The sequence below is a fragment of the Mus pahari genome, chromosome 1 (assembly GCF_900095145.1).
Source record: "Mus pahari chromosome 1, PAHARI_EIJ_v1.1, whole genome shotgun sequence".
In the NCBI taxonomy this organism is placed as follows: domain Eukaryota; kingdom Metazoa; phylum Chordata; class Mammalia; order Rodentia; family Muridae; genus Mus; species Mus pahari.
The window spans coordinates 17,198,256-17,221,956 of NC_034590.1; the positions used below are offsets into that span (position 1 = coordinate 17,198,256).

At 52.4% G+C, this 23,701-nt stretch overlaps 3 protein-coding genes across 8 annotated transcripts in view; 1 reads left to right on the top strand and 2 right to left on the bottom strand.

Annotated features, from left to right (window-relative positions):
- Emc10 (ER membrane protein complex subunit 10) overlaps positions 1-1,041 on the bottom strand; it is a 6,813-nt gene extending 5,772 nt beyond the window's left edge. The window contains exon 1 of one of the 2 annotated variants that reach the window (XM_021198400.2): positions 784-1,041. In XM_021198400.2, coding sequence (XP_021054059.1) covers positions 784-927 — 144 coding nt within the window. In that variant the 5' untranslated portion in view covers positions 928-1,041. The remainder of the gene's footprint in view (positions 1-783) is intronic. The other variant, XM_021198391.2, reaches the window with a different exon arrangement.
- An 81-nt stretch (positions 1,042-1,122) lies between these two features.
- Fam71e1 (family with sequence similarity 71 member E1) lies at positions 1,123-6,303 on the top strand. 5 transcript variants are annotated; one of them, XM_029543661.1, is made up of 5 exons: positions 1,123-1,259; positions 1,444-1,593; positions 2,000-2,130; positions 4,876-5,146; positions 5,689-5,854. In XM_029543661.1, exons 3-5 carry the CDS (start codon positions 2,036-2,038, stop codon positions 5,743-5,745), a joined length of 423 nt encoding a protein of 140 aa, XP_029399521.1. In that variant the 5' UTR covers positions 1,123-1,259; positions 1,444-1,593; positions 2,000-2,035; the 3' UTR covers positions 5,746-5,854. The 5 variants fall into 5 exon arrangements, with proteins under 5 accessions (XP_029399521.1, XP_021070177.1, XP_021070184.1 ...); XM_021214525.2 differs by having other exon boundaries at positions 1,129-1,259; positions 1,444-1,562; positions 5,689-5,856; XM_029543657.1 differs by lacking the exon at positions 5,689-5,854 and adding an exon at positions 6,283-6,303 and having other exon boundaries at positions 1,159-1,259; positions 1,444-1,562.
- A 147-nt stretch (positions 6,304-6,450) lies between these two features.
- Positions 6,451-23,701, bottom strand: part of Mybpc2 (myosin binding protein C, fast type) — a 22,055-nt gene continuing 4,804 nt past the window's right edge. The window contains exons 8-28 of the mRNA XM_021203248.1: positions 20,552-20,745; positions 20,122-20,254; positions 19,881-20,005; positions 19,632-19,737; positions 18,435-18,607; positions 17,333-17,498; positions 16,130-16,236; positions 15,759-15,788; positions 15,160-15,299; positions 14,244-14,403; positions 14,047-14,151; positions 13,471-13,659; positions 12,721-12,855; positions 11,465-11,632; positions 11,240-11,328; positions 10,616-10,811; positions 10,130-10,269; positions 9,796-9,955; positions 9,559-9,695; positions 8,183-8,369; positions 6,451-6,574 (exon numbers count right to left, since the gene is read on the bottom strand). Of these exons, the coding sequence (XP_021058907.1) occupies positions 6,564-6,574; positions 8,183-8,369; positions 9,559-9,695; positions 9,796-9,955; positions 10,130-10,269; positions 10,616-10,811; positions 11,240-11,328; positions 11,465-11,632; positions 12,721-12,855; positions 13,471-13,659; positions 14,047-14,151; positions 14,244-14,403; positions 15,160-15,299; positions 15,759-15,788; positions 16,130-16,236; positions 17,333-17,498; positions 18,435-18,607; positions 19,632-19,737; positions 19,881-20,005; positions 20,122-20,254; positions 20,552-20,745 (2,851 nt within the window). The 3' untranslated portion in view covers positions 6,451-6,563. The remainder of the gene's footprint in view (positions 6,575-8,182; positions 8,370-9,558; positions 9,696-9,795; positions 9,956-10,129; positions 10,270-10,615; positions 10,812-11,239; positions 11,329-11,464; positions 11,633-12,720; positions 12,856-13,470; positions 13,660-14,046; positions 14,152-14,243; positions 14,404-15,159; positions 15,300-15,758; positions 15,789-16,129; positions 16,237-17,332; positions 17,499-18,434; positions 18,608-19,631; positions 19,738-19,880; positions 20,006-20,121; positions 20,255-20,551; positions 20,746-23,701) is intronic.

Below are 23,701 nucleotides of genomic sequence, written 5' to 3' on the forward strand. Positions count from 1 at the left end.
AGTGAGTTCCAGGACAGCCAGGGCTACACAGAGAAACCCTGTCTCGAAAATAAATAAATAAATAAAACCAAAAGAAAATTTTTTGTGTGTATGGATGTCTACTGCATGTACCTATGTGCCCTGTGTGCCCTGGTGCCTGGTGAGCCCGTCCAATCCCCAAGTACTTAAGTTAGCAGACTGTCGTGAGCCTCTGGGTAGGTGCCAGAAAGCGAACCCAGGTACTCCAGAAAAGCAGTCAGTTCTCTTGACCCCCATTTTCTCCAGCACCCTATTTGGGGTTTTTTTGAAACAGGACCTTAAGTAGCCCAAGGTGACCTTGCACCCCACGCCCAGGCGTAGGCCTTAGATGTCTTAATTTCAAGCTTCTCCTATCTAGGCATCCTACAGCACTCTGGCTCCTGGAGGACCTGGCTTCCTCATGCATATTCAGAAACATGACTCCACCCCTAGCACGTGAGCACGGCTTCCTTGCCATATCTTTATTATTTACTTATTGAGTCAGGGTCTCACTGTGTAGCCCTGGCTGGCCTCCCGAATAGGGGTATTGACAGCGTGCACCATCACACCCCCATTTTTGTATCTTTGAGACACTCTCAAGCAGCCCAAGCTAGCCTCAAACCCCTAGATCCTCCAGCCTCAGCCTCCCGAGCACTGAGAAGCGGGTTGCTACCACTACTCCACGCAGTCCAGGTTCCGAGCAAACCACATCCTCTCATGAATATTCATGACGAGGCGCATCTAGCGCCCACGGGAGGCCGCCCCGCCCCGGCCACTAGCACTCACCCCACGCGCGGAGGCCCCGACCCGGCAGCCGCTGCCTCGGGCTCTGCTAGGAGCCGCGGCTACCATCAGCAACAGCACTAGCAGCCGGGTCACCCCGGCACCCGCGGCCACCATACGGGAGCGCTGAGAAGAGCCGGGAGCCATCCAGCCCGCTAGGAAACACAGGGCGCATCCTGAGGCTCACGCGCCTGCGCCGCACGCCGCGCCTGCGCACTAGCGTCCGTCCCCCTGCTCCCGCAGTTAGGGTGGCCATTTCTCCATCCGGGTCTCTAGGGCTCGCGTTCCCGGTGACACCACCTGGGAGAGAGGTGACGTCCGTGACGTCACGGAACGCTGGACACCCTATTGTAAAGTCACAAGCTCTAGGCCCCACCCTCTTATCTGTCTGTCCCAGGCTGCACCCGGCGTTCCTCCCCAGGGCCGGGGCGTGGCGATGAAGGGCGGGCGAGATCTTAAGGCCGCTCCGGGCGGAGCAGGTGAGACCAGTTCTGAGGGGATGGAAGGTGGCAGAAGGACTTCCGCCTGGAGGGGTTGGCCCTAGAGAGGGAGCCGGGGAAGGTATGGGACCAGCGATGCGGAGGCCGCTGCCCCGCGTGCGCCCTCGGTCAGAGTTCATGTACCTGGCGTCCTGGGATGGATGCTCGCGCTTCGCCCCTGCAGACCGACCCCTGGCTCCAGCCTACGCCCCGTGCCGCCCTGGGCGTCTCCAACGCCACCTCCTGAGCGGCGAGTTCGACCAGCTGCGCGACTTTCCCATCTTTGAAAGCAACTTCGTGCAGGTGTGGAGCCCCGGACCTCCGACCCGTTGATGCACGGAGCCCCCATCATTTGTCGCTCTTTCCAAGTGTTCCACATCACCTCTGAGCCCGCTGGGCTTTTTGTGTCTTCAGAAGCCTTGGTCTCAGTTTCCTTGACTGTACACACATGGTTCCTAAAATCTCTGGCCCACAACTCTTTTTTTTTTTTTTTTCTTTTTAGTGGTAATATGGGTGGTACTCTGGGCTTCACTCATTTGGCAGGCCTTAGTCACACCCCAGCCCTGCACCCGGGGACTCTAGGCATGTGTGCTTATATACTGAGCCACATTCCCAGCCCCTAATCTACTGTTCACCTCCCCTAGTTCATGACCTTGCACTCTGTCAAGATTCCCAACACCCATCAGATCCCTGTTGAGTTCTGTTCCTCCATCTACCGTGCCTCTAACCTCTGGCCCCAGGTGACCCGGTTTGGAGAAGTCGCCAACAAAGTCACCATGGGGGTGGCAGCCTCTAGCCCTGCTCTGGAGCTGCCAGACCTGCTGCTGCTGGCCGGCCCTGACAAGGAGAATGGACACCTGCAGCTCCTCGGGTGACTGCCCCTCTAAGTCCCAACTTCCTCCAACCTCCCTGCCGGCCATTTTGCCACCCAGGCTCCGGGGACCAAGACCACCATCAGACCTCTCCACTAAGAAAAATGGCAGGGCACTTCACAGAGGTCAGAAGTCAGACAAGATGAGGGAGGACAGCCCTCAGTGGCATCACAGGGTCAGGATGGTGGCTTTTTACACAGTGCTTTCTGCTTTCCAGGTACCCTGTCCCAGAGAGATAAAGTAAGGCTCAGAGGCTGGGCCCACAGCCCAGAGCCCCACAGTCGGGACTAGAACCTGAGCTCCTCACAGTCCACTGTCCACTCTGCTCCTCTTATGGAAAACTTGTGAAAATCAATTCCACCAAGTACAAACCTCGCATGGACCGTTCCTTCCCCAGCCTAGGCCTTGCCCTGCATCAGCTGCACGCAGGAAACATGTACACTCTTATAGTCCATGTACATACTGTGGTATTTTGGGAGACCTGAGTCCTTTCTCATCCTAGCTCAGTTCATGAAAGACAGGGAGAAAAAATAGAAAAAGGCCAAGCCTAATAGTCCAGGCCTGTCATCCCACAACTTGAGCAGCTGAAGCAGGAGGATTACAAATTCAAGGCCAAATTGAGCTATGAAAGTGGCAACTTGGACAACTTAGTGAGACCCTGTCTTAAGATAAAAAGTAAAAAGGGACTGTGTGTGTGAGAGAGACAGAGACAGAGAGAGGGGGGCCTGATCAGTAGAGTGTCTGTAGCATGAGGATCCGAGTTTAAATCCCCAACAGCCATATAAAAACCCAAGCCCCAGCCGGGCGTGGTGGCGCACGCCTTTAATCCCAGCACTCGGGAGGCAGAGGCAGGTGGATTTCTGAGTTCGAGGCCAACCTGGTCTACAGAGTGAGTTCCAGGACAGCCAGGACTACACAGAGAAACCCTGTCTCGAAAAACAAAACAAAACAACAACAACAACAACAAAAAACCATCCAAGCCCCATGGTAAGCCCAGAGCTGAGAGAGGCAGAGATGGGCCATCCTTGGAGCTTGCTGGTCAGCCAGGTTAGCCAATTGTTTGGCTCCAGGTTAAGTGGAAAACTCTCTCCAAAAAATGAGGTGGGAGAATGATAGGGGAAGGAAGACCTTTAGCACTCACCTATGGCCACCACATGCAATGCACACACATGCAAGTCACTAACCTACAACTGCTACATGCAGTGCACACACACATGCAAGTCACTAGCCTATGACCGCTATATGCAATGTACACACACGTGCAAGTCACTAACCTATGACCACCACATGCAAGAAAGGAAGGGAGGAAGAAAAGAATAGATGGATTTTTAGCTGGACACGGTGGTTCACATGTTTAATCACAGCACTTGGGAGGCAGAGTTAGACAAATCTCTGAGTTTAAATCCAGCCTGAACTACAAATTCCAGTCAGGCAGGAATGTATGAGACCTTGTCTCAAAAAAAAAAAAAAAAGGCCGAAAGGAAAAAAATGCATGAATTCACCCAATTATCTCCTTACCTAAGTGGAAAATGTTAGTCCGTATTCTGTCCTGGTAAGATTCACAGTTTCCAACAACAGGCTTTGAATGTTAAATGCAATCTAGGGGTCTCTCTGACCCTGTCCTTGCCTGCCTGCAGCCGACAAAAGTGGTACAAAACTTTCAAAACTGTCATCCCAGGACTCAGAAGGCTGGGACAGGAGGATCAGAAGTTCAGGGCCAGGCTCAGTGACACAACTAGTTGTAGGCCAGCCTGGACTACACTTGTCAACAAAACAAACCCTGTTAGCAATTAGCCCCAGACCTACTCCAGGCACCTCCTGGCACCAGGCTGAGTCAACGTGACTCCCCTGTGGCTGGAACATTCTTGATCCCAGAGCTTAGGATCAGTCCTGCCTTCATTCTCCTCTTTGCTGCACCTCTGTCCCCTCATCTGGAACACATGGTGACAGGGCAGTTCTTCCTGAAGCACATGGCACAGCATGAGCAGTGTGTAAATGTCATCAAGAGCTGTTCAATTTCAGGGAAATCCATCGTCCACTGCGGGACACCATGAAGCAGAAGGCGTGTGTTTTGTGTATTTGTGTGCACAGGAGCAAAGAGGTTGGACACATCGGGTCCTATAAGCACTAGAACCAGGCCAGAGGAGGGTGTGGTGACCCCTTGCTGTAGCTAACAAACCCCAGAGCTATGAATACAGGCTTTGTTTCCACCCCTTGCTGTGTGGCCTGAGCCAGGTTACTCTCTCCAGACTGTATCTTCCTTTCCTTTGTTGGACCTTGAACCTAGCTGAAAGTGTGAGCAATTCATTTATTCAAATATTTTGTAAACAACCTTCCAGTGGTTAACGATAGCAAGGAAAACAGCAAAATCAGCCCCAGAGTTCAGAATCCAAGGAGCTCACATCAGTCATTGGTGAGGTCAACAGGATGAATGGAGAACTGTCCCATGGCGAGATCAAGACTATAAACAGGCCAGGGGAGACCCCTCTGTCCCCCTCCCTCCAAGCAGATGAGCTCTGATGACTTGATTAAGCCAAGCTAAGCATGGGGCTCAGGCTCGGGGAAGGTATCGCTGTGAGAAATAGGTGATAGGGCAGGACCCAGATGCAAGAGAGGTTGAGACAGGAGTCTGGTAGCTGGCCACCTTAAGCATCACACAGCCCATTCAGTAGCAGGAGTCCACAGCGGATGGTGACAGGACTAGAAACACAAGACCATGACTGAGCCTCCCCTTCTCTCTTCAGACTGTTTCCCTTGCAATTTGTGCAGTTGTTTGTGCATGATGAGAGCCGCCAGCAGCTCAAGGTCAAGTTCCGAACTGGTCGAGCCTTCTACTTGCAACTGCGCTCTCCTCCAGAGACCCGCGACTGCGAGTTTGGCCGCTGGGTGCGGCTGCTCTACCGCCTGCGATTCCACTCGCCCACCTGCGCAGTGCCCTTCACGCACGAGGACACTGTGCCTGAGGAGGATGAGGATGAGGATGAGGTCGAGGAGGGGCAGTTGCAGCCCCCGGAGGTGAGGGCGGGACCTCGAGCCCAGGGATGTTGGGCCAGGAAGGATGGAAAGGGACCAGGTAGGCCTGCTGGGGCCTGGAACCCTGGGTCTGAGGGAGGAGGGCTGGGGCCTTGACCCATATGTCTGAGGGAGGACGGCTGGGGCCTGGACCCCTGGGTCTGAGGAAGGAGAACCAGTCCTGGATCTCTAGGCCTGAGGAGAGAGGAACTCCTCCCTTCTTCTATCATCTTAGGGGTTCTAAGGAGAAGGCTACAGGGTCTGCAGCAGACAAGGGACTGTGTGGCTGGTATTGCTAGCCCAGGTGCCCTAAAAGAGAGCACACAGCCCTCTCCCAGCCTCTGCCTGGCACCAAGTGGGTTCTAGGGAGAGAAACCTATTCACTGAAGGGGTGGGCTACGCCTGGCCATACACGTCCAGTTCCCTGAAAAGGGAACAGGGGATGACAGTTGTGGAAGGAGAGGCCTCTTAGAGACCCACAGGCCCACCTATCTCAAACCCAGACCCTCATGCTGGTCAGGTTCTCAGATGTACGCTCTTCTTAGTTTCAAGCCACAGAGGCCAGACTCGACCCACAGGTCTCAGAACTCTGGGGGCTCTGACTCAGACAAGATCCTTCCAGATCGCCAAAGGACCAGAAATCAAGTCAGCTCAGCTCAGAGCCAGAGAGATGGAATTTTAAACTTAATAAAGATCAGGCTCTTAAGAACCTACACCGAAGCCCTGGTTCTTTATGTGACAATCACCAAGGCAACAGGCTGCCTCCAGGTCTTCCTCTAGGCCTCGAGGCCTTGTGCCTTGGTATGCAAGGGTTTTCCAATTGGCTTCCCTTCTTTTCCCTCTGCTGGAGGTGAAATCCAGAGCCTCCACCTTCCAAGGAAGTGCTCCACCACTCAGCCACACCCCACCCCCTACTATGTGGTCTAGACAAGGGCTCTACCACTGAATCCCTGAGTTCTCTTTTCACTTTTTATTTTAATGCAGGATATCATTTAATTGCCCAAGATGTCTCTGGCCTTTCTACCTCTGCCTCAGCCTTCCAGATAGCTAAAATGACAGCTGTACCCAGATCTGTCTTGGTCAGCTTGGATGTGCTGTCCTTTGTGAGTGGTGACAGGCCTGTCTCCTCCTCTCTGTAGGTAATGTTCAAGAGAGTTTAGGCCACAGGGCATGAGCTCCAACTTTGACTCTTGTAAATGCCATGACAAACAGTTCCCCTAGACACCATCTTCCAAGAGGCGACCCCAATGACTAACCCCACCCACAAGGGGACAAGAACTACGGACTCTGGAAGGATGGACACATGATAATTTGAGCAACAGTACTTTATCACAGTGATACTCTAAAAAGATGACTGCCATCCCAAGGGTTGCAGCACTGGTGTCTGGGTTCTGATGACTTATTAACAGGTGATAAGCTGTCACTGTGGCACTGCAAGAGAAATGAGAAGGTGGGTGAGGGAGGGTAAGATGGACTGCGCCAGCAGAGGAAGCAAGAGTTCCCATCCTCTCTCTCTCTCTCTCTCTCTCTCTCTCTCTCTCTCTCTCTCTCTCTCTCTCTCTCTCAGCAGGGCTGCATGAGGCCCCAGATATCCTTGAACTCAGATATGTAGCTGAGGATGTCCTTGAACTGCTGGTCCTCCTGCTTCCACCTTCCCAATGCTGGGATGATAGTCATCCACCACTATGGCCGGCTTACAGAGTGCTGGGCATCCAGCATTCCACGTAGTTGAGGCTCTTGATCGCTCAAGAACCTAAGAACTATGGCTACAGTTGTACTTTGTCATGCCTGGCCTTTAAATGTTTTAATTTTTTTTTAATGTTTTAAATTTATTTATTTATTTTATGTGAGTACATTGTAGCTGTCTTCATGCACACCAGAAGAGGGCATCAGATTCCATTACAGATGGCTGTAAACCACCATGTGGTTGCTAGAAATTGAACTCAGGACCTCTGGTAGAGCAGCCAGTGTTCTTAACCACTGAGCCATCCCTCTAGCCCTTGTTTTAAAATCTAATCAGTTATTTTAGGTGTGTGTTTATGTGCTCCATGTGCATGGCCTGAAGGGGGCTTTGGAGCCCCTGGAACTGGTGCTACCGATGGTTGTGAGCCATCATGGAGTCCTGGGAACTGAAATCAGGGCCTCTGGAAGAGCAGCCAGTGCTCTTAACCATTGAGCCATCTCTCCAGTCCCTGATTTTTCACTTTATAAAGTTTTGACAGGATCATACTATGTAACTCAGGCTGACTTAGAATTCACTGTAGCATCGGTTGACTTCAAACTCATATCTCCTAGATCAGCTTGAGCATTCTTGGGTGCTGCAGTGACAGATGTGCACCACACCCCAGACAGTTTAAAATCATTTTAAATCCCAAATGGGGATGTTCTGAGAAACTGCCAGCTGTCAGAAGTCAGCGGGAGTCTGCCATGAGGATGCATCTGAGCTGACTTCTGGAGACCGCAGAATAGAGGGTGGGTCAGCCTGAATCCAGAATGCAGCCAGTGGGGCGGGGGGGGTGCTCCCAGAACCCCCCCTGAGGGGCTGAAGATCCTGTTTGCTAAGCTGTCACAGGGCCAGGGACATCAGCATTGTCAAGTGTCTCCAGATCAAGCAGGGGCATGCTAATGTGTACTCTGGGACACCTGATCTGCCTCCTTCAGCAGTGTCTTGTGGACTGAATCCAGCAAAGGAAATGAGAAAGAGTTTTCTTGGAAGATGGTTCAGCATATGCCAGAGGCCAAGAGTAGGGATATATGTAGCCACTGTGGTCTCACTGAATTCCAGGCTGGAGAGACTGTGGTGATGGGGGTCTGAAGAGTAGGGGAGAGCTATCTCAACTCTGATTCCTGATTCCAGGGGCGAAGGACAGGAGGAGACTTGACAGAGGAGGGGTTGCAGGTGGGGCACAAGCTAGGACTGGTGTTCTCCAACCCTAAGGCCTTTGCATGACCTGTATTGCCTTCTTGCCTGAGGCATCTGGGTAGGTTTGCCAGGGGCCTTGGATTAGGGTCAGTCAGCGTGGGACCATTCCCTCTCACCTCGGACATCCAGTTTGCATTCAGCCAGGGCCTCCCCCAGTTCATTGAAGGCACGGCAGGAATAGGTCCCTGCATCAAAGGGCGAAGGTCGGCGAATGTTCAGTGTCAGGATGCCCTGGTAGTTGGTTATGAGGAATTTGGGATCTTCATGGATTTCCATCTTGTTCTTCATCCACACCACCTTTGGCTAGGGAAGGGAACCAGAGAAAAAGCTGACTTAGAGGGATGTCCTGGACAGAAACCATGCCACTTCCTGCATGGGTACACAGGGGAGACAGCGAACTTCTTGTTCTCAGAACAAGACTACGCCTTACGGACCCCAGTTGGCCACTATTACTCTCTCATCACCTTCCACCTTCCCTCCCCTGTGCTCCAGGCACTGCTATTTCTGGGACAGACCAGATGCTGACTTCCCAGCCAGGACCCTGGGACTGTCTGCTCCCTCTTCCAACCCTGCCTGTCCCATCCTTGCCATGCCAGCGGCTTCCTGACCAGGGATGTCTCTTTTGCTGTCTTAGCCCTGCCTCTCCTTCTCTGTCATGCTTATCACCATTCATGGTTTTATGTCACTTGTGAGACATGAGGCCAGTGTCACCCTTCCTCCAATACAAAGGGGCGTTTTTATCCCATTTGTGAAGCACAGATAACGTTCAGGAAAATGTTTGTGGGATGAATCATGTGATTCATCAAATGGAATGAATGAATGAGCTGAGAAAAATGAATAGATTGGCATAGGGTTAAGTGACATGGTGGATGGGTTTATGAATGAATGAATGGATGAATGAAGTCCTGGTGGTACACTACAATCCCAGCACTCAGGAAGTGGAGGCAGAGGATCTTGAGTTCAAGGCCTTCCTAGACTACATGAACCCTTATCTAAAAAAGAAAAATGATGGGGCCTGGAGAAATGGCTCATCAGTTAAAAGTGCTTGCTGCTATTCCAGAGGATATGAGTTCAGTTCTCAGCACCCACATGGGGCAGCTCACAACTGCCTATAATTTAACCACCAGAGAACCCAACGACCTCTTCTGGCATACAGGAGTACTGCACACACAAAGTTCATATACAAACACAAAATTTTAGGATATTTTTAAAGAAAAGAATAATGAAATCCTGTCTGGGTAGCTCAGGAAAACCTCAGGGAGCCGTACAGGTATAGATGTGTCCCCCACCTCCCACCCCCGGCGTTTCTCAGGGAATGACACCGTCTCCAAGCAGGACAGGAAAGATGGGCTTCATGGATGAACTGTGCCTGGCAGTCGAGGCAGAAAGTTCAGAACTGTCTGAGACTTGGCCTCTGCCTGAGGAGACTGCTGGTGTGGTGGGGCCTGGGGCTACATGCTGCTGAGGATTTCTCCAGACCCCACCGTGGCACCTTAGGGTGGCCTCTGACGGCACAGTTGAGAGCTGCGGCATATCCCGCCACCACGACTCGGTCCATCAGGGGGGTCAGGAACTTGGGAGCCGTCCGGAAATCATGCTCCTTGTACTCCAGTGGTTTTAAGGTGATTCCTAGAGAAAGAGACACCTGTGAGGTGAGTCCCACCCCAACACTATCCAGAGGCCGACAGCCAGGAGTTGCAGCTGAAGGCCGGGGAGCTGGCCCCTGTACCTGTCTTGAGGATTCGAGCTGTGTTCTTGGAGACACCTGGCGAGTCACTGAGACCGCAGATGTTCTCGCTGAAGATGCGGAAGTAGTACTCATTACCCACAATGAGGTCAGACACTGTACAGCTGGTGTGGCGATTGTGTTCGTAGACATTGAACCACTCCTGGAATGAGGACAAGGAGGGATGAGGGCGGGCAGGTGCACGGAGGACACACGTGGGTACAGACTCACTCACAGCCATGCAGTTTTCTAGCCTCAGTGTCCCAGCTGTGGAATGGACAGCTCAGCTCTGCTCTGTCGAGGCCGCTAGTCCCCCAAGGCCCCTCTGTCCCCTCACCATGGTCTTTTTGTCAGCCTTCTGGACAAAGTAGCCCGTGATCTCACTGTTCCCGTCGTCCTTGGGCGGCTGCCACTCCACCAGAGCATTTGTGCCCCACACCTCCTTCACCATCACATTCTCTGCTGGCCCTGCCTTTTCTGGAAGGGGAGTTGGGGTTACCTACCATCCGAGAGGCCCTAAAGCCTGGCTATGCCCCCCTCCCTTCCTTTCCAGATTTTTTTTTCCTTTCCTTTTTGAGAGTAGCCCAGGCTGATCTCAAACGCTTTGTATATCCCAGGATTAAGCTACTGATCTCCCTACTGTCCCCCGTGCTGAGATGACAGGCGTACACCACCACACCTTGTTTATAAAGTGCTGGGATGGGCCCAGGCGCTCGTGTGTGGTAGGCAAGCACAGAACCAACCGAGCCCCTTCCTCTGCCCCACCTTTCACCCCTCCTGCTTCAAACATCCCGTCTTCCCCGCGGGGGCTCCCGCCTCGCACCCACGACCCGGATGCGTATGGTGGCAGTGTCCTTCATGTTCTCAATCTGCACACTCAGCTCATACTCTCCGGAGTCAGAGCGGGCCGCCTGTCGCACGAAGAACACTGTGTCGAAGTCACTCGTCCGCACATTCACACGGGAGGTATCCAAGGGAGCCCCACCCTTGGTCCACACCACCTGAGGCCGGGGCTTGCCCTGGAGGAGGGAGTAAAGTCAGGTGACTAGGCTCCGAGGGCCTGAGACCTGCCTATATCACTGCCCCTAGGACTGACAACTTTCTGGACTTGTACTTGACCCTAGTCCAGGCCCTGATCCCCACCAAACTCTGGTCATGGCTCTATTTGACCCCAACCCTACCTCTGACCTCCACTCTGATCCCTGACCTTGATCCCAGCCCCGACCCTGGCTCTGATCTTAACACAAACAATGGTACTGGCCCTGAGCCTGAGCCTGACCCTAGCCCTAAGCCTGACCCCAACTCCAACCCTATCAATAACCCAGACCCCAGCTCCAAACCTGGCCTTGACCCTGATCCCAGATCCAACCCTACCTTGACCCCAGCTCTGACCATGACCCTGTCCACAACCCCAAGTCCAGCCCAACCCTGATCCCAGCTCAAGTACCTGGAAGGGGATGACGAGGTTGAGGGCCTCCCCAACTTTTCGGATATAAGTCTGACGAAGATGGCGGGGGAGGCGGATCTTAGGTTGCTCTGAGGGTGTAAACAGAAGGGGTTCATGTTGGGCTGGGAACCACTAGATGGGGATGATATCATCCGGGGGACCCTATTTTGAAGGACACTGAGTAGAGTCTCAGGAGAGCTGCGTCAGGGACTGGGTGTCACTCACCAACAATCTCCCTGATAGTGACCGGCTGAAGGAGGGTTGCTGGTTCACTGCGCCCTGCAATGTTGACCCCAACAACCCGGAAGAGGATCCTGGCTCCAGTTGGGAGATCCTTGACAGTGAAGCCACAGCGTTCCACTGGCTCCTTGTTAGCCGGGACCCATTCCTCAGCTGGAGAAAGGAGTCACATGTGGACCAGGGCCTTCCTCGGGGCCTCTACACTGCACCTTCCCCGCCCCCAGTCACAGCCCCACCACAGTGAGTGAGCACCAGCATCAGTGGCCACAGCCCCAGTCAAGTGCTCTTTAGGATGGCATGGAGGACCACCCCATCACAGCAAAGGCAGCACACCCGCCTCAACACTGTGACCCCCATTTCAAGGATGAGGAATCGGGGGCCCAAGTAGCTTAAGCTATTTGAAGTCACACACCTCAAGCATGAAATGGTGCAAGAATGGGAGAGGTAGGGGGTAGGATGTTGGCCAGCTGAGGAATGAAGAAAGGAATGCTGAGAAGGGATGGGGGCAAGAAGCCAATGGAGGCAATAGTATCTCTTTCCTATGTGGTCACAGTTCCAGGTCTTGAAAGGTTCTGAATCATAGAGGGCAAGACCAGACACAGACACAAAGACAAAGACACACAGACACACAGACACAGAATCAGACACAGACACAGGCAGAATGGGCAGGGCTGGGACTGCTTGATTACACATAAGTCTGGACAGTGTCAGTGTGGTGTCCTGACTGCCAGATAAACATGGAAGACATTCTGCAGTTGAGACTGAACCCCATGACAGGGTGTGTGTATGTGTGTGTGTGTGTGTATGTGTGTGTGTACTTGGGTGGGTAAGCGAATATTTGCAAGTGTATGGCTTTAAGCAGTATGTGTCCACTAGTGTGAGTATGTATGCCAGTGTGCCTCATGAATATATGTGAGTGTTGCACGTGAATATGCAAGTGCTTGAATGTGATCATGAGTGTGTTTGGGGGGTGCAGCAGAGGTGGAGATGACAATGGAGGTGACAGTAGCACAGACAGATGGTTGGGAAGGAAAGATAGTAAAAGAAGAGGAGGGAAGGGCAGGAAGAAGAGAAGGAGAAGGAGGTAGAGGAAGATGTAAGAGGAAGGAACAGACAGTAAGGAGCCATTGCTGCACAGAGGTGGACATAGGTAGGGAGGACACCCTGGCCTGAGGTCCAGCCTGCCCCAGGCACCATGCTAGCCCCATGCAACTCCCAAGTCTAGGGGAAGTGCCACTCACAGCCCTCCAGGCAGTACTCCACCAGGTAGCCGTCAATGCCGCCAGCGCCAATCCGATCTGGAGGCCTCCACTTAAGTGTGGTGGTGGTGTCCGTCACATCCTCCACGGTGAGGTGTTGTGGTGCACTCGTGGGAGCTGCAGGGATCCAGAGAGAGAGAAGACCAAGAGCCAATGAAAGACCAGAGGTCCGAGGTCCGAAAGAAAGGCAAGAGTCGGAGACTAGAGATGGTGTCAGTGTGGTGGGCCACAGGTCAGTGAGTAAGGAAGGGTGTGAAGGAGATTAAAACAGCACCCAAAACAAAAACAAAAAGCTAATGTGGTGTACACCTTTAATCCTAGAACTGAGGAGGCAGAAGCCGGTGAATCTCTGAGTTCAAGGCCAGCTTAGTCTACATATCAAGTTCAAGGCCAGCTAATACTACACAGAACCTGTTTCAAAAAACTTAAAAAAAAAAAAAGAAAAAGGTGCTTCTGGGGCTGTCCCTCAGAGGTAAAATGCCTGCCTAGAATCCACCAGTAAGGGGCTGGGGATATGGCTCAGTGGTAGAGCCCATGTCTAGAATCCTCCCAGTGAGAGGCTGGGATTTTATGCAAGGTCCTGGGTTCCATCTTCAGTAACACACACACACACACACACACACACACATACGAGTTCCGAGCTCCATGAATCAAAGGCCAGGCACGGGGTTGAAGATGAACGTAGGGCAGAATGGGTGGGAAGAGCAGATGGGGATAGAGAGGCCATCATACCAATGGGCATAAAGGGCTTGGTGTTCATGCTGGGCTGTGAGACCCCAATGGCGTTGACAGCGAAGACCCGCATCTCATAGAGGACGCCCTCGATCATCTTTGTGGACTCATAGGTGGTGTCAGTGAAGACCTCGAAGTTGAGCTTCATCCAGCGCTGGGACCCTTTCTTCTTCCGTTCCATCAAGTACCCTGTGGTTCCCCAAGCACAAGGGTTTGGAGGGTCATGGTGAGGTCTAGAGTCACAGTTGGGACTGGCAGGATCACATAGGAAGGACCACAGGACCCCATCAGATTGACTCTCTGCATCTCAGAGCCTCCTGGGGCTACCATATATGGCTTTGGGAATCAAGAAGCCAGGGGTCACAGAAATCCCCAGGCTATGACACCAAAAAATGAGACTTATTTCCAAGTCACTGGGGAATAATGAATCCCAGGAAAGATGAATAGGATCGATAAGTGATGACAGGATAGGCGATGGTGGCATGTGCCTTTAATCCCTTTAAATTCAGGGTGTGTGTGGGGGTCAGGTGCAAGGGAACATGGGAGCCACAGGGACTCTGGTGTGTGGATGCTAACCAGTCACTGGCTGTCCTCCATCATACTTGGGTGGCTCCCAGACCAGAATGGCCCAGTCTTCTCCAACTGAAGTGACACGGACAGCCTCTGGAGGATCAGGAACATCTGGGTGGAGGTGAGGGACAATGAGAGTCAGAGGCACTCTCGGAGGCCACAGCGAGCCACCTCGCGCTTCATCCCCTCAGCCTGCTGCTTACCCACAACCCGCAGGAAAATGGAGGCCACGTCCTCGCCTGCAGGATTGGTGACTTTGATGGTGTAGCGGCCCTCATCCGACCGCTCCGCACTCTCGATCACAAAGCTGCTGCAGTCTGGCCTCTGCTCAATGCGTGTCCTGCCTTCTGTGGCTGCGAACACCTGCACACGGCCACCCAGCAGCCTGGCTTGTATCACTTGCCCTGACTGTGCCTGCCTCAGTGCCTCAAAATCTTGCAATGGCTTCTCTTTGGCCACATGTGTATGAGTTCCGGACTCACCCCAACTTTCCTCCTCCACACCCTTCTTGCCCACCACGCACATCCACCTCCACCTTCACTAGACTTGTGCCTTGTTCCCAAGAGTCTCAGTTTATCTCTGTACATATGGCCTGGCACTCCCTCCCCCCCCCCATAATCTGGACTACCATGGGTCGTCCTATGTTGCCGAAGATGACCTGAACTTCTGTTCCTTCTGTCCCTACCTCCCAGTGGCAGAGGTGGTGGTAGGAGGGGGATGGATATATGGATCGATGGGTATGTGAATAGATTAATGGGTGAATGGACGGGTAGATATGTGGATAGATGGGTGGGTGGATGTGTGGATGGATGGGTGGGTTGTGGGATGAGTGAGTGGATTGATAGGTGGGTAAGTGGTGGATGGAAGGGTTACTGAAGAGATGGGTAAACTGGGAGTCTTCACTAACTAGCTGCCCAATGAAAAGATCAATGGATGGAGAACATGCCATATGTTGGGCCCATGCTCGTAGACCAACACGACCTGCAATCTTCAGAACTATAGCACACAGAAGGAATGTCCTCATTTCACAGCATATGAAACCAAAGCTCGGAGAGGGAGAGTCCATCGCCTGAAGCCCCAGCAGAGGCAGAGGGAGAGGAACCAGGGGCAGACGCCTACCTCATCTCCCCTTAGCCAGGTAGCAGTGGGGGGTGGTTCCCCTGTGATGGCCACATCCAGCCGCAGCTTGTTTCCGGCCACCACGACAATTGAGTTATCTGAGGTCTTCCCTGAGCAGTCCAGGTGGATCTTTGGGGGCTCTAGAGGCAGAAAAGTGTGGGAAGCCACGTAACGCCATTACAAGATGGCACTGGCTACCACTGGCCACCATCCGTGTATTTCGGGTAAACAACAATGTGTGCAGGTGCAAATGGGTTTCACACCAAGTCACAGCCCGTCCCGGGGCATGTAAATTAAGGACTGAAAGCAGAACCAATCAGACATGGCCACGCCAATCCTAGGCCTATAAAAGCAGCGCTAGTTCTAGGGCTCGGGGTCTTTCGCCACAGCAACCAAGCTCTCCCAATAAACGTGTGCAGAAGAATCCTGTTGTCGGGCGTCGTTCTTGCTGGCGAGGCGGTGCGCCCGACACAAAAGAGGCACTGGAGACCTGGCTTCTCAACACCATCATAGGGGCCCCAGAGAAGCAACATTCCAAGATCAGACCCCAGCCTCCTCCCTCAGACATGAGTTACACTGCCCCACCCCCCAGCCCTTACCTTGCTTAGGTACGTACTCCACTTTGATTTCTGGAAGGACAAGGAGATGGAGGGTTAGAGCTAAACTCTCAGGTCCCTGCCTCAGTTTTCCTTCCTAACCCAGAGACAGAGAAACCTCTGGAAGCAAACCTGAGTCTGGGGTGCTAGGGAAGGGAAAGATGCCCCAGTCATCCCTAGTCCCCATGAATATGCATCAGCATGTACCATGCTCTGAGCATCTCAGCTGATGCTATCCATGGGGCCCACAGACAGTTGCTATGACCTCCATGGTAGAACTAGGGATCTCAATCCAGCAGGGAGACTTTCTGGGATTCTGGGGGTCTGGGAGGGTGGGTTCTCCGTCCCTAGTAGGAAAGGAAGGCTGCCTCTACCCAAAAAGTTGAGCTTGGCCGAGAGGGATAGGGCATAGCCATCGGGCACGAACGTGTAGTCTCCCTCATCCTCAGGGCGGACATCATCAATCACCAGCTTGTGGAATCTGGAAGGCAGAAAGGAGGTGGGTGGGGTCAGCCCAGCCCATAGGCTCTGTGAGTGCCAACATGAGAGCATGTGGAGCCCAGGGTCTACTTCATGTGTCATTCCTTAGGCACCATCTACTTTGTTTTTCCCCCCTTAAGATTTATATGACTGCATGTATGTGCAGCATGTGCGTGCAGTACCTACAGAGGACAGAAGAGGGCACTAGATCCCTTGGAACTGGAGTTACAGATGGTTGTGAGCCATCTTGTGTGTGCTGGGAATTGAACCTGGGTCCTCTGCAAGAGCAGCCAGTGCTCTAATCATGATGACATCTCTCCAGTCCTTCTCCATTTTGAGACAGGGCTTCTCAGTGGGACCTGGTCTCATCAGGTAAGCTAGGCTGTCCGGCCAACAAACTCCAAGGATCCTGCTCTGTCTGCCTCCCCAGAGATGGATTACGGGCACACACTGCCATGCCCAGTGTTCCATATAGGTGCAGGGAATTGAACTCAAGTCCTCCCGTTTGCACAGCAGCTGCTGTAATTTGAGGTTCTGTGGTGTTCTGGCCTGAGCTTGGGCCCCACTTCCTAGATGTGTGGCTTTGGGCAAGCTACTAAACCTTCTGTGCCTCAGTGTGCCTTCATCCATAAAGAGAGGTGACGACAGGACTATCTCGGAGTTGTGAGACATCAGGAAGTGCCCTGTCAGCATCAAGACCAGCACCATTGTTATCAATGCCACCAGCAGCCACTGTCCCTCACGAGAAACAAACAGCTCTCATGAAGGAACCCAGGAGGGTGTGACACTGGGCCACAGCCATGGCTCTCAGACATCCAGTGGATGAGCAGGTTTCTATCTCAGGTGCTCACACACAACCTACTGAATTCTAACCTCTTGCTCTCCTGTGTATCCCAAATATGGTCCTCGTTGACCTCTTCCCACACCATGCCTTTGCAGGGAGATCTTGATGTCCCAACTGACCCAGACTCAGATTAAAGCAAGATTTCTTCTAAACTGGTGAGTCTATCACCCAGCCATAGCTAACGAATACATGTGTCCCACTCAGCCTATCCAAGGATTCACACATGGCACTGTTCCTTCTGCCTGTGCCTCACCTGCCCACATGGGAGATGGTGATCCTCTTGCTGGGTCGTACCTCCACGCCGTTCTTGTACCACTTGCCCGTCACCTTCTCATCAGACACTTCACACTTAAACACAGCCTGCTCTGTGGCCTTCACCGTCAGGTCCGCAATGTCCTGCAGGACCTCCAGTTGCTTCTCTGGATAAGGAAGAAGGAGGATGGGAACCCGGCCACTCCCATCAGGCCACAAAGACTAGTGAGTACCCACTGTGTGCTGAATGCTGCTCTGGAGATGTAATGATGAGTAAGCTTCAGACTGCCTACTGCGCATGGATTGCCACGTTCTAGACAGGAAAGTCCATGAATTGGGAGTGAGATGGCCTGAGAAGGGCAAGGGAAATGCTACATAGAATGGGAAAAGCCTCCTAGGAAGAGTGCGTGCAAAGGCCCTGAGGTGGGCTGGGGGCATGCCCAGAGCCTCTGTCTAGAATCCTCCACTGAGAGGCTGGGGTGTGGCTCGGTGGTAGAGCTCTTAGCTAGCATGTTCTGATAAGACGCTAAAATTTTCCCAATATTTTACTTAGAAGTGTTAACTCACAGAACCCTTGGGTAAAGAGAGAATGTGTGAATATATGCCTACATGCATGTGTGTGTGTGTGTGTGTGTGTGTGTGTGTACATTCATATACATATAGACATATATATCATGTCTATCAGCCCCTCCCTCCCCCCTTGGCCCTTTCTATCCCCTGTACAACGGTGTCATCTGAGTCATCTGAGAACTCGTCTTGGCAGTGCATTCCTGGGAGTCAGCTCAGTGTGCACTTTCCTTTGTTTAATGGCTACACCTTTAATCCCAGCGCTCAGGAGGCAGAGGCAGGCGGATTTCTGAGTTTGAGGCCAGCCTGGTCTACAAAGTGAGTTCCAGGACAGCCAGGGCTACACAGAGAAACCCTCTCTTGAAAAAAAAAAATGGTGAGTTGGGGGGAGAAATGTCAATGCAGCAGGAAGGTCATGATGCCTGCTGCACCAGTCTGAGACCAAGATGGAGAGTCTGGCCATGGAGGGGTAGAAGGGGTCCACTCTGATCGGAAGCCTCGGTGCTTCCATCCAGCCCTCTGAGAGGAAGCCGTACCTTCCACGATGAGCTCAGCCTCACACTGGCCACCATTGGTTATGACCTGGTAGCGGCCTCCATCCTCCTGGGCCACATCAGAGTAGATGAGGATGTGCCGTTTCCCGTCCTTCTTGAAGCGGTAGCGCGCCTTGTAGGAATCCTCCCGTGTCATCTCCACACCATCTTTCATCCTGAGTGGAGGGAAGGCATGCCAGCAGTCTCAAGGTGGAAGGGTGGATTGTGGATAGAGCAGGGATGGGTGGGTGGGTGGGTGGTTTAGATGGGGAATGAATGGATGGAGAGGTAAGGGATGGGTGGGATGAAGGAAGGAAAGATAGCTTGACAGCGATGGGTTGAAGATAGGAATGAATCAATAGATCGATGGTGGTTGGATGGAAAGGGGAGAAAAGGAATAGAAGGGTGGTGGATGGATGGATGGATGAAGCTGGGTAGATAATGGACGAGTGGAGGGATGATGGATAGATTGGTAAATGTGTAATGCAAAGATGGACTGACAATGGTGGGTGGAAGGATGATAGGTGAATGGATTATAGAAGGATGCATGTCTAATTCATGGATGGAGGGATGGTGGATGGAATGGTAGTCGGTTTATAATAGAAAGACGGATGCAGCCGGGTGTGGTGGCACACACCTTTAATCCCAGCACTCGGGAGGCAGAGGCAGGCAGATTTCTGAGTTCGAGGCCAGCCTGGTCTACAAAGTGAGTTCCAGGACAGCCAGGGCTACACAGAGAAACCCTGTCTTGAAAAACAAAAAAAAAAGAAACAAAAAAGAAAGAAAGAAAGAAAGAAAGAAAGAAAGAAAGACGGATGCGTACAGGCATGGTAGGTGGGTGGTGGATAATGGATGGGTGATGGGTGAGTATATGAGGGCTGGATGAGAGGATGATGGACAGGTGGATAACAGACGCATGGATGGATACATCCAAGGGCAAATGACTGCTGATAGATGAGTTAATGTTCAATACAACAGGAGGGATCAGGAAAAGATCCTGAAGAGAATGGGACAGACAGAGGTCAGTTCTAGAATTGAGGTCAAGAGTAAAGGGGGAGTTTTAAAGATTAACTGAGGTCTCAGGTGCCCCCTGAGTGGGATCAGAGTCTCCCAGGGGGTTTTGGGTCTACTAGAGACCAGGGCTGAGTGGAAGAACCTAAAGACACCTGTGCTCAGCTCAGAATCCAAAGCTCAACTCACCACATAACCTGTGCACCCTCTTCTGACACCTCTACCGACATTTCCACTCGGTCGCCTACAAACACCTGCTGGTCCTCCAGTGGCGTGACAATCAAGACTGGGGGCTCTACGTAGTAGGAGAGAGGAAGCCAGCAGTTTCAGAACCCACTCAACTCCCTCCCTCCCTCCCTTCCTCCCTTCTTCCCTTCTTCCCTCCCTTCTTCCCTTCTTCCCTCCCTTCCTCCCTCCTCAGGTTCAACCAGCCCCCACCTTTGACAAAGAGTTCAGTGAAACACTTCTCATCTTGGACTGCCACCTCGTATGCAGCATCATCTGCCAGCGTGCACTTGTTGATGGTAAGAATTCGTTTCTTCCCCACATTCTCAAACACATACCTGGTATGAGAGCAGCCATTATAGAGGGCACAACCAAGGGGCAAGGTTGGAACCCACTCTTATATCTGAGCATTCGCTCTGAGTTGCCCTCTTGGTGGCGAGCGCCCTGTACACACTTGCTGCTTGGTTTGATCTCCTGGCCGTTCTTGAACCACTTGAGAGGAAGGTCTGGGTCACTGATCTCCACCACCAACTTGATCTTGTTGCCCCTGTCCACTTGGTAGGCTGGGTCCAACTTCTTAGTGAAGGCTAGAGATGAAGAGAGGACCACATAGTAGAGAATGGACCAAGGGATACAGAGACAGACAGCACCGAGGACAGGAGACAGGGGACAGACAGAGAGGTGAGTTCTCTGCCCTGATCATTTCTAGAGGAGTCAAGTCTTCCTCCCAGACCTCAGTCACTCCAAGACCAAGTCTGGGGGCTCCTGTGGGCTTAGAGACCCTCGAGAGTGAGGTCGACCACGTGCCAGGTGAGGGCACCAGAAGCTGGGTCCAGGGTGCGTGGATGTTGGAGGACATGTCCATCCCCCGTGTCCGTGCTGACCTGCACTCTTTTTAACCTCCACCTTGGCCTTCTTGAGCCGCTTCAGCATGCCGCGGAGGTCCGTGATGCCATACTGGAAGGCGATCTTCTCATACTCGCTCTTCTTGGCCCCTTTCAGGAGCTCCCAAATCTCCGGAGGTATACCCAGGTCATCATCGTCTTTCTTCTTCTTCTTTTCCTCCTCAACTACTTCCCTGGGGGAGCAGGGACACCAGTATCAAGGAGACTAGTGTTCCCCACCCCCACCATGTGACCATCCATCCATCCATCCATCCACCCATCCATCCCTTTACCTCTCTGCCCATCTACCCATACACTCATCCATCCACCATTTATCCAACAAATATTTATCAGTCACCTTCCTTTCCTAGGTTTTTCCACCCATGGTTCCCACAGAACATTTCCAACATCCACATCAGAAACCATCTCTTCCCTGTTTTAAGTATTGCTATGGCTCCCCGCTGCCTTCCGGGGAGCCCCAGCTCCTCATTCTGGAAATCACTAACCTGCCTACCTTCCTATCACCACCACTCCAACCATTCAGACCAGCTTCACGCCCTATCCTTAGCAGTTCAGGCTCTTTTCTGCTTCCCAGGGCTTTTGCCGCTTCCAGCCTCTCATTTCCCTGCCTTTGTGTCCCTTTCTATCCTACAAACCCTAACACCGGTGCTTTCTTCTCTGTGAAATATCTGTGGTCCTCCAAGGCTACTTGACCTACTCTTGCCCTGAGGTCCCAGATCCTTGCAAACCCCTCCTCCAGCCACACCAAACTGCCTCATGGGTGTCCCTGTCTTTGGACCGGTCTTGTCTTCCCAAGGCATTGAAGGAGTCAGGCCAGGAACAAGTGGGGCTTTTCTGTGCCTCTCAGCCCAGTGCCCCGTGGACAGAAGGACTCACAGGAGGTGCAGTGCTTGAAGCAAGGGATGCATGCAGAGATCTTCAAGAAGGAAGAAGGGAGGGACAGAGGAGGTGTGTGGGTGAACTTGGGACATGAATATTGTATTGGTATGGAGAATAGAGGGTGAGAGGACAGATAAACAGACAGATGGGTTGGCGGAGAATAGCAGGGTACATGCATACACAGCTAGGAGGGTTGAACAAGTATTGGGTCATAAGTGGATACAGGATGGTCAAGCCTGTGGCCGGCTGGAAGAAGACCCACAGAGGAAGCAGTCAGTAAGTGGAGCTGTTGGTGGGATAAACGAAGCCATGAAGGGTGGACACGAGGCCAATAATATGGTGGATACCTGAGAGAGAATAAGTGTGCCGAAGAACAATAATAAATTGTCACAATCCATTCTGCTATGTGTGTGTGCATGTGTGGACACGTGTGCATCTATGTGTGTAGCCAAAAGTTGATATCAACTGTCTCTCCCCAGTCACTTCTCCACCTTATTTTTTAATGTGCACATGTGCATGTGCGTTGTGTTTGCTCACATATGCATGCGCTTGTGTGTGTGTGTATGTGTGCACGTGCACGCGTGCATACACACTCACACACTATAGCATGAACAATTTCCAGGAGTTGGCTCTCTCCCCTGACATGTGGTTTCCTAGGATGGAGTGCAGGTCCTGAGGCTTCACGACAGGAACCCTTGCCCGGTGAGCCATCTCCCTTGGCCCACCTTATTTTTTGAGTCATGGTTGGTCTCTATGAACCTGGAGCTCACTGACTTGCCTGAGCTGGTTGGCCAGCAAACCCCAGGAATCTATCTGTCCCCACTTTGCTATCGCTGTGATTACAGAAGCACAGCTCTGCGCCTGGCCGTGCACATGGGTGCTGGGGATTTTAACTCAGGTCCTCACACTCGCACAGCAAGCATTTTACTGATTGAGAAGTCTTCACAGCCCCAATGCAATTTTTTTCTTTCTTTTTCCTTTTAACCTACAGAGTACCAAGCCCACACTGCTGAATTTAACAGAAAGCTCTAAGGGGTTGGCTCAAAGAGTGAGGGTTCATGTCAGTGACAGGTAAAGAAACAACAACAAAAGGCTGGCGGGCTGGTGTGGGGGGGAGCGATGTCCGTTAGGGTGTTGGGTGCTGTGGGGGAGGGGTGCAGGTACAGTTGGATAAACAGGCAGGGAGGTGGATGGATGTAAGTAGGGCAGGGAAGGACCTTATAGGTGCAGGGAATGAGTGTGTGGACGGGGACAGACATGCAAACAGACATCCGAGTGTAATGGGCAGCAGGGTGGATGGAGAGCCGAGAAGCTGGTGGGAGAAGAGTAAATATGTGAAGTAGATGGATGGCAGCGAGGGAGACAGCTGGGTGGATGGGGGACGAGGGCGTCGATGGCTGGATGGGACCAGTGATGGTGCTGAGTGTTGGAGGGAGGCAGGGCTGGACCAGTACGGGGGCGAAAGCCTGGGTGAGCAGGGCACGTCACAGCTGGTGGCTTCAGGGACTTGCTGGGCAGATGGCTGAAGGGATGGTGTTATGGGCAGGGTGGGGGTGGACGGGCTGATGGGAAGGAATGAGGATATAGACGAGATGGTACCGGAATAAAACGAAAACCTAGGGGTGGAGGCTGGAGGGATGGCTCAGTGGGCACACAGAGAACCCAGATTCAGTTCCCAACACCCTCAAGTCAGGCAATTCGCAACCGCCTGTAGCTCCAGTTCTAGGGACTCCAGCTCCCTCTTCTGGCCTCCACCGGTATGGCATTCATCTGCACAAACCCACAGTCACAATAAAAATCAAATGGGGTGGGTGTGGGTGGAGAGAGCCGGATGCCTGGATCTTGTTAGCTTGCTCTTGCCCAGCCTGTTCAATGTCAAATTCAGTGAGAAAGTCTATCTCAAAAAATAAAGCGGAAGGCTAGGCATGGTGGTGCATGCCTTTAATCCCAGCACCTGAGCATCCAAGGCAAGTAAACCTCTACGAATTTGAGGCCAGACTAGTCTACATAGCAAGCTCCAGGCACGGCCAGGCAAAGCGATACAGTGAGACACTGTCTCAAGAACTATAAACACATGCATACATACACACATGCACACACACACGTTCAGTGGAGAATGATAGAAAATTCCAAAAGTCAACCTCTGCCCCTACACACACACTCATACTCCACATGGAGAAGAAAAGAAAAAGAGTAAGAGATGGGGCTGGTGAGATGGCTCAGTGGGTAAGAGCACCCGACTGCTCTTCC